Source organism: Triticum aestivum, chromosome 4B, assembly GCF_018294505.1.
Source record: "Triticum aestivum cultivar Chinese Spring chromosome 4B, IWGSC CS RefSeq v2.1, whole genome shotgun sequence".
Taxonomy (NCBI): Eukaryota; Viridiplantae; Streptophyta; class Magnoliopsida; order Poales; family Poaceae; genus Triticum; species Triticum aestivum.
This window is the reverse complement of record NC_057804.1, coordinates 30,919,496-30,931,702: the sequence shown is the minus strand read 5'-3', so window position 1 is coordinate 30,931,702 and position 12,207 is coordinate 30,919,496. Positions and strand designations below refer to the sequence as shown.

The window sequence follows — 12,207 nt, the reverse complement described above, 5'->3', positions numbered from 1 at the left end:
TGCCTTCTTTATATATATATATATATATATATATATATATATATATATATATATTGATGGAACACTCGTGACTTTACAAACAAGAAACAACGTAGTGTAATGAAAGGTGCGTACATATAGATAAATATGTGTATTTCTGCAGTATTTGTAGATATACGTGGCAATGTATTTCCTCTAATCGGTGGGGTAGGAAGGTTGCATGGCCAAGCCACACATACCACTCTTGTCAGAAATATCCTTCTCCATTCTGAGGTACCCGCTCTCGCCCCATGTCGTGCCCCATGAGTTTTTCAGCAGCCAATACTTAGTTCCGTCATTCGTCATGCCATATCCAATCGCTGCTATCCCATGGTCCAAATCAGTGCCACAGGAGCCGGTCATTACCCCGCCGGAGTAGTGTTGAAATATGATATCCCCTCCGTCCACAGCTACTGACACAGGCTGGTTAGCCACAGCTTTCATAAGAGAAGATTCGTCGTTCGCGGGCACATCCTCGTAGCCCTTGATGGTCGCAACACTATTGCTTGCACTGCTGGTCTCGCATTGTCCATCCTGTGCCGTGTATGGGTAGTTGGCCTCGGTGGTGAGGCCGCCATTCTTGATGATGAACTTGAAGGCATCGTCCATCTCGCCACCCTCACAACCCTGATCAACACCATGAACGTCACAGTCGACTAGCTCTTGTTCCGACAGAGAGACAAGCTTCCCAGTGCTCAACTTCACAATGCCTTCGGTTGCGGCTACAGCTGAAAAGGCCCAACAACAGCCTGCAATGATAGTGTTATCCTTAGTGTGATTTCGGTTATCATGATAGAAGGATATATATACTTTGGTCAAAGTTTGATTTAATACAAACCTAATATGCAAACCAAAAATAAACGAAGGAGTACTACAAAAATTTGCTTACCACATTGGCCTTGGTCTTTGATAGGAGTGACGGCACCCTTGGTTCTCCAATCAACAGCAGCTGGAAGTGCATCGGTGCTGACATTGTTGTACTTGAACCCAGTTGGAGCCTTGCTACGGCTGTTCTTGAGACCCTTGTTGGTCTTGGTTGCCCTGAACTCGTCATTGGTGAGGTCGGTGAACTGGTTAACACCGAGCCAGAACTTGTGGTTTCCGGCGTTGAACGACTCGATGAAGGCAACGTTGGCCCTGAACACCTCGAACCGCTGCACCTTCTCGACTTCGTCCTTGTAAGCATGGTTGTACTTCACCATCCACTGCTCATGCCTCTCCACCATGGCCGCGTCGCCAAGCTCGCGAGCTGAGAGAACGGTGCTGCTGCATAAGCAGATGAAGCCTAGGATGGCAAGAAGCAAAGCCTTGGGGATGGCCATGATCTGCCCGATTACTGCTTACTAGTATTGTTGTGTGTAGCTTGGTACTTTGGTGTGTCAACAATGGGTGGAACGGGATGTGTTTATATAGCTATGGTCTTGCACAAGTAGCGTAGCATGCACGTTGTGCTCTCAGAGATAATTACAGATGGAATAAATAATCTTGTGATTGTAGGTAGTACGTTGGCTTAATTAATTCAGCTATGGCCCCAGATAGTATATGATCGCCTAGAGTATTATTGCCCATATTTCGTGCCAGTTGAATAGAAAACAATGATCAAACAGAAACTGCCGGACGGGCAGGGCGGTCAACTATGGGAAAAAATATTTAAAATAGTACAAACAGTGCCGAGGAGTTTGGTTAATCTAAAAGTCTGTAAAATTATTCTCTACTTAGTTCAGTGATGCACGGCGATGACAGTCCAATAAAGAAACAATAGAGAGCCAAAACCATCCGACCTTTCGTGACAATGCTTGGTCACCTACCCCACGTTTGCAGTGCCCTAACTGCAAATTATCAAGCAATCTAAGAAGGTCTTCTGTTCAGAGTAGGTAATGTAAACGTATACTCAAAGTAGGTAGGGTTAGCGAAATGAGTAGAGCAGAAACCTGTTTGACTCCGCAAATGTACCGGTAATTCAGAAAAGGTTCCGGTGTTTGCAGTTGATGAATCTATCAGGATGCATCATGCCATTTAGTGCAAATTTTGGAGTTTGTACAACGAAATATTCACTTGGCATTTAAACTGTAGCTTCTAAAAAAAGGATGTATCCCGGTCTCTGCATCTGGACGATGCATGCAGCTATTTTATTAATTATTCCCAAAGACTTTACAAGGTAATACATCAATAAGCCTAAAGCCATCGTCTTGGCAACGCCTGTTGCTACCCCTATCCCTTGATGAAGGGGTGCCGAATGTCTGAGCCTAATACCAAACAGACATCGCACCAAAGCCTAACATCTAAAGCCAGATGCCCCATCCAAGCCACTACCTAGACTGGGTCACACACCGGTCCGGCACACTTCCAGTGAGAATCGCATGTTGCAAGGGCCGTCACCTCCATCATCCATTGATCCATCTTGTTACCTTCAACATTAGTATCTGCAAAATATTCTTTCATGGAAATTAACTGGCCTGCTTTCAACTCGAGACTTGATTTGATCAATCAAACCAATGAGGCTGAGCATAGACCTCTCTTCATGGAAATTTTCCTCACGGCGGCCTGGAGTTTGTGGAAGGAACGAAATAACAAGCACTTCAGAGGGATCTGCCCTAGCACTGCATCTTGGCTGGCACGATTCAAAGAAGATTTTAGCCTCCTTCAATACAGGGTGAAAGAGGTCCATAAGACCACCGTAACTACTTTTTGTAACTCCCTAGCCTAGTCACACCTCCCTGACTTTTGCAGTGTTTTGTTGGTGCAGTGCTGCACTACAACACCCCTCCCTTTCTGTGAGGGGTGATGGAGGAACACCACCTTGTAACAATATGTAATCCATGTAACTCTTTACATATATAAATATATACACACTCAGTAGGAGCCTCTCCTACTGTCTTTCCATCAAAAAAAATACTTTCATGTCCCATCTTGTTATGTAATACTCCCTTCGATCCAAAATAAGTGTCGCAGTTTTGGACTAAGGTTAAACATCGGAGGGAGTAAACTTTATTATATATTTATGAAACGCTAAGTCAAATTATCTTGTGCACTACCCTCCGAAAGTATTTATATAGTAAAATACTACAATTTTTTTCTATATGGTCAAAAAAGATACTACGCAAGGTAGCTTAGCTTGATATTTGAAAAATACTTTGCGAAGATTTTTTGGACCATGTCCCATTTTATAGTAACCTATGACCAAACTTTTGATAAAATTTGGCGGTCACGGATTTAGGCCAATGCATGATGTTTTTGGAAAACGGCACCAGAAAAATCGTCCATGGATCAAAAGATGCGTCTCTACGTTTCTTAAGTTTGCTCGACTCCGTAAATAGAACATACCTATCTATCTACTGAGATACTAAACTCGCTAGGAATACGCTTTTGATGCGTTGGGGCTTTGGGGTCGTTGGTGGGCCCATCTATAAGGGAGTGAATCGTTGACATGTGTTGCATTTGGATCTACCTTCAGGGAACACCATATGTTGATTTATGTGTTATATGTAAAAAATTGCACAGCCACGCATAGAACAACTTAGTGATCCACCTAGCACAACAGATACATCATCTACTGGATAAGAGCGAAGCCAACAAAGAAGAACTAACACCAATGTAATTAAAATCAGCTAACTCAAGTGAAACAACAATGAAGCAACAACTCGTAATAACCCGCATAAAATAACCTTAACTCTTGACCGAAGAGCGGGACGACAAAGCGCGAGTCGCCCTCTAGTAAGTATAAAAACGCGCATGTCCAACACAGGTTTGACCTACCCATGTGGTTGACTAATGCTACCTAGGCCATATTTTGCAAGAAATAGACACCCTCAAAAGTGAAATTTTCTAGTTTCTTTTGGTTACCATATATGTGCTTTACTGCGAAGGGGAGCCTTGGCGCAGTGGTAAAGCTGCTGCCTTGTGACCATGAGGTCATGGGTTCAAGTCCTGGAAACAGCCTCTTACAGAAATGTAGGGAAAGGCTGCGTACTATAGACCCAAAGTGGTCGGACCCTTCCCTGGACCCTGCGCAAGCGGGAGCTACATGCACCAGGTTGCCCTTTATATGTGCTTTACTGCAGCGTGTGAAAAGCACAAGGTATTATATATTCCGGGTGGAACTGCTTGAAGATGGCAGATCGAGCTTTATTTAGCCGATATGAGTGCCAAGTAGTAGAATCATGAGTGGTATGAATTGTTGCCTATTGTTGTACCTTTTTTAAGTGTAGGGAAATACTATGTAATAACTTTCTGCAATAGGATGGTTGTGTGCATTGATCGATCCAAAGATCAGGGACCTTTTCTTATTTCTGAAAAAACCCGGTTCCAATCAATGATTGGATTCAAACAAGATGGGTTTCAGCGTAAACATCACCATAGAGCATTAAGTTTGAAGTCATCTGCCTTCTTTATATATATTGATGGAACACTTGTGACTTTACAAACAAGAAACAATGTAGTGTAATGGAAGGTGCATACATATAGATAAAAATATGTGTATTTCTGCGGTATTTGTAGATATACGTGGCAACATATTTCCTCTACTCGGTGGGGTAGGAAGGTTGCATGGCCAAGCCACACATACCACTCTTGTCAGAAATATCCTTCTCCATTCTGAGGTACCCGCTCTCGCCCCATGTCGTGCCACATGAGTTTTTCAGTAGCCAATACTTAGTTCCATCACTCATCATGCCATATCCAATCGCTGCTATCCCATGGTCCAAATCAGTGCCGCAGCAGCCGGTCATTACCCCGCCGGAGTAGTGTTGAAATATTATATCCCCACCGTCCACAGCTACCGACACAGGTTGGTTAGCCATAACTTTCATAAGAGAAGATTCATCGTTGACAGGCACATCCTCATAGCCCTTGATGTTTGCAACATTGTTGCTTGCAATGCTTGTCTTGCATTGCCCTGTGCCGTGTAGGGGTAGTTGACCTCGGTGGTGAGGCCACCATTCTTGATGATGAACTTGAAGGCATCGTCCATCTCGCCATCCTCATAACCCTGATCAACACCATGAAGGTCACAATCAACTAGCTCTTGTTCCGACAGATAGACTAGCTTCCCGGTGTTCAACTTCACAATGCCTTCGGTTGCGGCCACAACTGAAAAGGCCCAGCAGCAGCCTGCAATAATAGTGTTGTCCTTGGTGTGATTTCATTTATCATGGGAACATGATATATAAACTTGGTCCAACTTCAGAAAGTTTGACTTAAGACAAACCTAATATGCAAACCAAAAATAAATGAGGGTACTACCGAAATCTGCTTACCACATTGGCCTTGGTCTTTGATAGGTGTGACAGCACCCTTGGTTCTCCAATCAACAGAAGCTGGAAGTGCATCAGTGCTGACGTTGTTGTACTTGAACTCGGTTGGAGCCCGGCTACCGCTCCTCTTATGGCCCTTGTTGGTCTTGGTTGCCTTGAACTCATCATTGGCGAGGTCGGTAAACTAGTTAGCACCGAGCCAGAACTTGTGGTTTCCGGCGTTGTTGAACGACTCGATGAAGGCAACGTTGGCCTTGAACACCTCGAACCGCTGCGCCTTCTCGACATAGTCCTTGTAAACACGGTTGTGCTTCACCATCCACTGCTTATGCCTCTCCACCATGGCCGCATCGCCGAGCTCACGAGCTGACAGAACAGTGCTGCATAAGCAGATGCAGCCTAGGATGGCAAGAAGCAAAGCCTTGGGGACGACTATGATCTGCTCGAGTAGTGCTTAGTTACTGGTGGTTTGGCCTGTCGCAATGTGTGGAACGGAATGCGTTTATATAGCTGCAATCCTGCACATATACGTAGAAGGCACGGTGTGTCCTCGGATGATAGTGTGAAGATGAATAGTAGCGTAGCGGTGAAGTTAATTAGCGGATGGAATAAACAAATCTTGTGTTGTGATAAGTGTAGTGCATTTAGCTTAATTCAGCTCTGGCCTCTGGAGTCAATGTTGGCGTCGAGTATTATACTACCCCTAATTCGTGCCTGGTGAATAATAAACAATGAGAAAATCAAACTGCCGGGCGGGACAGGGCAGTATTGCAGCTAAAGAAGTACATAGTTTACAATAGTTCAACAGAGCGGAAGAGTTTGGCTGATCTGAAAGTCAATACAATCATTCTCTAGTACTCAGCTTACTTTGATCTGGAAGTCCATAAAATTATTCTCTACTCCCTCTGTAAACAAATATAAGACCTTTTTTTATCACTAGTACTCCTTAGTTAGTTCAAAGATGCACGACGATAACAACAATAAAGAAACAAATAAAGCAAGGAAACCATTCGACCTTTTCTGACCATGCCCTCACCCACGAGTCATAGTTAGTTCAAAGAAGCAATGGAGATTGCCGGAGAGACGAACACAACTAACGGGAACGGCTGCACGGTGCCACATTTCACAGCTACTTTCTGGGACATATGACATACAGAAGGGGAAATAATCACCAGTATAATAACTTCCGATCTATATGATTTTGATGCGTCGAGGCTTTGGGGTCGTTGGTGGGCCCACCTATAAGGGAGTGAATCGCTGGTGTGTGTTGCATTTGCATCTACCTTCAGGGAACACCGTACGTTGATTTATGTCTTACATGTAAGAATTGCACAGCCACGCATAAAATAACTCGGTCCACGCCTAGCACAACAGATACTGCCTCTACTGGATAAGAGCGGAGACAACAAAAAAAAACTAATACCAACGTAATTAAAAATCAGCCTAACTCAAGTGAAACACACAATGAAGCAACAACTCATGATAACCCGCATAAAAGAACCTTAACTCTTGATTGAAGAACATGATGACAAAGTGTGTGTCACCCTCTAGCAAGTATGAAAATTCACAGGTCCAACCCAGGTTTGACCTACCCACATGGCATGTTGGCTAATATGCTACCTCGGCCATATTTTGCAAGAAACAGACACCCTCAAAAGTGAGATTTTTCTAATTTCTTTTGGTTATCATATGTGCTTTACTACAGCGTGTGAAAAGCACAAGGTATTCTAGATTCCGGGTGGAACCGTTTGAAGATGGTAGATCAACCTTTATTTTGCCGATATGGGTGACGGCCTAGTAGTAGAATCATGAGGGGTACGAGTTGTTGCCTATTGTCGTACCTTTTTTAAGTGTAGTGAAATACTCCCTCCGTTCAAAATTACTTGTCACTCAAATAGATGTATCTTGCACTAAAATAAAGCATTGATCGATTCAAAGATGGTGGTGCGCACTGGTCGATCCAAAGTTCAAGGACATTCTCTTATTTCTGAAAATTATATTTGTTCCAATCAATGATTGGATTCAAACAAGATGGGTTTCAGCGTAAACATCACCATAGAGCATTAAGCTTGAAATCATCTGCCTTCTTTATATATAATATTGACGGAACACTCGCGACTTTACAAACAAGGAACAATGTAGTGTAATGGAAGGTGCGTACATATAGATAAACATATGTGTATTTTTGCGGTATTTCTAGATATATGTGACAATGTATTCCCTCTACTCGGTGGGGTAGGAAGGTTGCATGGCCAAGCCACACATACCACTCTTGTCAGAAATATCCTTCTCCATTCTGAGGTACCCGCTTTCACCCCATGTCGTGCCCCATGAGTTTTTCAGCAGCCAATATTTAGTTCCGTCACTTGTCATGCCATATCCAATCGCTGCTATCCCATGGTCCAAATCAGTGCCGCAAGAGCCAATCATTACCCCACCGGAGTAATGTTGAAATATGACATCCCCTCCATCCACAGCTACTGACACAGGCTGGTTAGCCACGGCTTTCATAAGAGAAGATTCATCGTTGGCAGGCACATCCTCGTAGCCCTTGATGGTTGCAACACTGTTGCTTGCAATGCTGGTCTTGCATTGTCCGTCTTGTGCCGTGTAGGGGTAGTTGGCCTCGGTGGTGAGGCCGCCATTCTTGATGATGAACTTGAAGGCGTCGTCCATCTCGCCACCCTCACAACCCTGATCAACACCATGAATGTCACAGTCAACTAGCTCTTGTTCCGACAGAGAGACAAGCTTTCCAGTGCTCAACTTCACAATGCCTTCGGTCGCGGCCACAGCTGAAAAGGCCCAGCAACAACCTGCAATAATGGTGTGGTCCTTGGTGTGATTTAACTTATCATGGGAATATGATATATAAACTTGGTCAAACTTCAGAAAGTTTGACTTAATACAAACCTAATATGCGAACCAAAAATAAACAATGGGAGTACTACAAAAATTTGCTTACCACATTGGCCTTGGTCTTTGATAGGAGTGACGGCACCCTTGGTTCTCCAATCAACAGCGGCTGGAAGTGCATCGATGCTGACATTGTTGTACTTGAACCCGATTGGAGCCTGGCTACCGCTCCTCTTGAGGCCCTTGTTGGTCTTGGTTGCCTTGAACTCATCATTGGTGAGATCGGTAAACTGGTTGACACCGAGCCAGAACTTGTGGTTTCCGGCGTTGAATGACTCGATGAAGGCAACGTTGGCCTTGAAAACTTCGAACCTCTGCGCCTTCTCTGTGTCGTCCTTGTAAGCACGGTTGTACTTCACCATCCACTGCTCATGCCTCTCCACCATGGACGCGTCGCCGAGCTCGTGAGCTGACAAAACAACACTACTGCATAAGCAGACGCAGCCTACGATGGCAAGAAGCAAAGTCTTGGGAATGGCCATGATCTGCTTGATTGGTGCTTGATTACTGGTGGTTTGGTCTGTCCACAATGTGTGGAGTGGAATGTGTTTATATAGCTGTAGTGGTGCACATGTACGTAGAAGACACGGCGTGCCCTCGGATGATAGTGTGAAGATGGATAGCGGCGTAGCGGTGAAGTTAATTAGCAGATGGAATAAACAATCTTGTGTTGTGATAAATGTGGTGCGTTTAGCTTAATTCAGCTCTAGCCCCTGAAATCAATTGTGGCACCGAGTATTATACTACCCCTAGTTCGTGCTTGGTTTGTGACTAATTTTGCCAAATGTTGCCACATCTAAAGTTAGGCAAGTTTGACTAACTTAGGTGAGTGTTTGGTTCAAGCCACACCTTAGGCAAGCCACACTTGGACCCCACATGGCATACACACAAAAATATGGTAAGATTCCCTTAGGCTTGCCAACTTGTGGCTTTCATTTTGATGAACTAACCTTAGGCAAGCTTGGCAAAAATGTGTGGCAAAATGTGGCAATGCTAGGCCTAGAACCAAACAACCCCTAATAAATAATGAAAAAAATAAACTGCTGGGCGGTATTGCAGCTATGAAAATACTACTCCCTCCGTCCCATAATATAAGAACATTTTTGACTAGAACAGTCCAGACAGAGCGGAGGAGTTTGGCTGATCTGAAAGTCAATAAACTTATTCTCTAGTACTCAATTTAGTTTTATCTGGGAAGTCCATAAAATTATTCTCTCATCCCTCTGTAAACAAATATAATACCCTTTTTTATCACTAGTAAGTACTCGTACTCCTTAGTTAGTTTAAAGATGCACGACGATAACGACAATACTAAAACAAGAATGCAAAGAAACCGTTGGACCTTTTCTGACCAAGCCCTCACCGACTAGTCACAGTTAGTTCAAAGAAGCAATGGAGATTGCCGGAGAGACGAACGCAGCTCACAGGAATGGCTCCGCGGAGGCGCATTTCATAGCCACTTTCCGGCACGTGACGTACAGAAGGGGAAATAATCATCAGTATAATAACTTTCTGGAGCTGCACAAGAACTATATGTTTGCCTATCGAGTATTTCCAGTGAAGAATATGTTCACTCTTTACAACAAAAACAACAACAAGAAAACAAAAATACCCATTACTGCTATGTACTGTTCATGGCCTCTCTATTTTAGTCTTGCTCAGGGAAAACCCTCTCGAGGAAACTAACGAATCGTTTCGAATACAAGTTCGGATCAACAGATGATATAGAAAGCGGGTCGAACTTGAGCGATTTGACCGCATGCTCCACCCTCTTGGACGTGTTGTACTCCTGCAGTATGTCTATGATGCCGAGGTAGAGCACGACGTCGTACTCCTCGACCGCGTCCGTGCTTTCCAGCAATTTCCGAGCTCGGGCTGGCATGTTCACCCCTAGCTGCACACGGAATCTGAATATAGACGGCACAGGAATCAGAAACCAAACTTTATCGTTGTTATTATAAGGTTAATAATTATCATGCAGAACTGTTTAACTTTCAGAAAAAGAATAAAACGGAAGTATAACTTTTTGCTCAGCACACTTGAATTCATACAGTTCAGCAACATATATACCAGTATTGGGCAGAATTGTAGAATATTTTTGACAAAGTTAAGAAAATCTACCTGCCGGTGCCTGGCAGAACAAGATCGACTTCTTCGTAACCACCTTCTGATGCTCTAACCATGCTTCCTCTGATGTGGGAACCGCCTACTGTTGTACCTGGCTCGTGAGCAACTAGAAGAAATCCCTTCGAGGAATTCACATCCTCACAATGCAGTGGCACGCTACCTGATTAAGGTGAAAAAGACAATAGATGCAAGTCAAAACCTGAAGATGGGCAATTGATACCAATTGGATGAAACTAAGCAGAACAGAGTGTACAAGTGTGCAGTCTAAGGTATTTTTTCCAACTTCCGATTTAAGAAAGGTTCACCATTTTAGAGGAGCATAAGTATGTACTTGAGGTAGGGTACTGGGTACATACTATCCGTTGCAGATGTAATTCCACTGCTTTCAAGTGTATTCTGATGTGATGTGGCAGTCTTCAAGTGATTGGGAGCTCTGAAATGGATTCCCAATAGCATGCTATAGTCAATAATCGATTGGGATTCCAGGAACATACTATCAAGAGCTATCTGCCTGAAAATTAGTTGACAAAAGTAGTTAGCAATTTGCACTGATCATCAAATTCTCAATTGTTGAATCATATGTTTATTAACGTTCAACGCTTCATGTTCTAAAAGGAGATTTCAAGGTTTCATAATCAATGATTTTTTTTAGGAAAGTTCATAATCAGTGAGTCCATGGATTCCTATGTTCGAAACTGGTTCCAGAAAAAACAATACAGCAGAAATGGTGCAGAAATATGTCAAGCTCAACTAGAGAGATGCCATTTTGGGATGGGATTGCTCACCATCCACACAAATCTGTTTTGCAAAAACACCTAATCTACCATGAATTTTACAGATGCGCCGAGCAGCACCTCAATTAAAGAATTGCTCTTAGAAACATGTAGTATGATTCTTCTAATCCGCAATGACACATGGGTTCCTTGCTAGTACTTGCACACATAATGTTTTCTCTTTTAATATCCCTCATCCATCCAAACAAAAAAAGGATTAAAGACCTATCAAGTGCATGTGTTTTATATTGAGAAAAAACATTTTTCATAAAATAGTATTTCCTCCGTCCAGAATTGCTTGTCATAAAAATGAATGTATCAAGACATAGTTTAGTTCTAGATACATCCATTTGTGACAAGTAATTACGGATGGAGGGAGTAGTAAACAATCGATAGATAGGCAGAGATTCGGGGGCTGATGTAGCAATTTAGTACTCCCTCCATCCCAAAATAAGTGTCTCAAGCTTAGTACAACTTTGTACTAAAGTTAGTACAAAGTTGAGCACTTGTTTTGGGACGGAGGGAGTACATATCATTTACTTTCTTTGGTTTGTACAAGGACCCACTGGAACAAATAAAAAGTACAGTCATAAAAAAAAGGGTTGTGAACTCTTAAAGCTACCACCACAGATAAAACAAGAAAATAAACTATAGAAAGATGGAAAATATACAGATCAACAAAGGAACAGCCTACCTGAAAAGCGCTTCCCTCCATGATTTATCAACATGAAATGCATGTGCTAGGTCAAGATCCTTCAATGTTGTGTTCTCATTAATTTTTTGCTTTTTTGTTGACCGCCCCTGTGTAGATCCCTTTAAGTCGTACTTACGGTGAATTCGCAGCTCAGTGCAGAACATATTACCCATCACAACAAAACGGACCTGCAATAGCACCATAGATGGGAATAACTATGGCAAATGCATGAGCTAAACTACAATAGTGCACCAAAAATATGACCATGTACCTTTTTTCCAGCTTTTAGCGTAATCCTGTGCACGCCAAAAAATTTCGTAATGAGAGTATTATCATAAGCTTTGACATGATTGTAATATTTTGGAAGCATCTTCAACAGTATCTGCAGGACGTATTACATCAAACCAATCTGCAGTAGGCATATCTT

At 42.9% G+C, this 12,207-nt stretch overlaps 3 protein-coding genes and 1 pseudogene across 4 annotated transcripts in view; all 4 read right to left on the bottom strand.

The window, feature by feature from the left end:
• Positions 1-174: 174 nt before the first annotated feature.
• Positions 175-1,340, bottom strand: LOC123094316 (senescence-specific cysteine protease SAG39). Its single transcript, XM_044516351.1, has 2 exons — positions 908-1,340; positions 175-767 (listed from the first exon to the last, which is right to left on the bottom strand). Exons 1-2 carry the CDS (start codon positions 1,338-1,340, stop codon positions 175-177), a joined length of 1,026 nt encoding a protein of 341 aa, XP_044372286.1.
• Positions 1,341-4,538: 3,198 nt separating this feature from the next.
• Positions 4,539-5,700, bottom strand: LOC123094315 (senescence-specific cysteine protease SAG39-like; annotated as a pseudogene).
• Positions 5,701-7,493: 1,793 nt separating this feature from the next.
• On the bottom strand, positions 7,494-8,668 carry LOC123094314 (senescence-specific cysteine protease SAG39-like). The gene is made up of 2 exons (XM_044516350.1): positions 8,236-8,668; positions 7,494-8,086 (listed from the first exon to the last, which is right to left on the bottom strand). The coding sequence occupies exons 1-2, from the start codon at positions 8,666-8,668 to the stop codon at positions 7,494-7,496; spliced, it is 1,026 nt and encodes a 341-aa protein (XP_044372285.1).
• Positions 8,669-9,666: 998 nt separating this feature from the next.
• Positions 9,667-12,207, bottom strand: part of LOC123090801 (phosphatidylinositol 4-phosphate 5-kinase 1) — a 6,954-nt gene continuing 4,413 nt past the window's right edge. Inside the window, exons 6-10 of one of the 2 annotated variants that reach the window (XM_044512141.1) lie at positions 12,052-12,162; positions 11,781-11,968; positions 10,670-10,746; positions 10,308-10,473; positions 9,667-10,093 (exon numbers count right to left, since the gene is read on the bottom strand). In XM_044512141.1, coding sequence (XP_044368076.1) covers positions 9,835-10,093; positions 10,308-10,473; positions 10,670-10,746; positions 11,781-11,968; positions 12,052-12,162 — 801 coding nt within the window. In that variant the 3' untranslated portion in view covers positions 9,667-9,834. Of the gene's footprint in view, positions 10,094-10,307; positions 10,474-10,669; positions 10,825-11,780; positions 11,969-12,051; positions 12,163-12,207 lie in introns of both variants that reach the window. The other variant, XM_044512140.1, reaches the window with a different exon arrangement.

Excerpts from the sequence above, each read along its gene's own strand:
- LOC123094316 (XM_044516351.1), bottom strand. The coding sequence starts at position 1,340 with ATGGCCATCCCCAAGGCTTTGCTTCTTGCCATCCTAGGCTTCATCTGC. Across the intron at positions 768-907 it reads CAAAGACCAAGGCCAATGTG|GCTGTTGTTGGGCCTTTTCA; the intron begins GTAAGCAAATTT and ends CTATCATTGCAG.
- LOC123094314 (XM_044516350.1), bottom strand. The coding sequence starts at position 8,668 with ATGGCCATTCCCAAGACTTTGCTTCTTGCCATCGTAGGCTGCGTCTGC. Across the intron at positions 8,087-8,235 it reads CAAAGACCAAGGCCAATGTG|GTTGTTGCTGGGCCTTTTCA; the intron begins GTAAGCAAATTT and ends CCATTATTGCAG.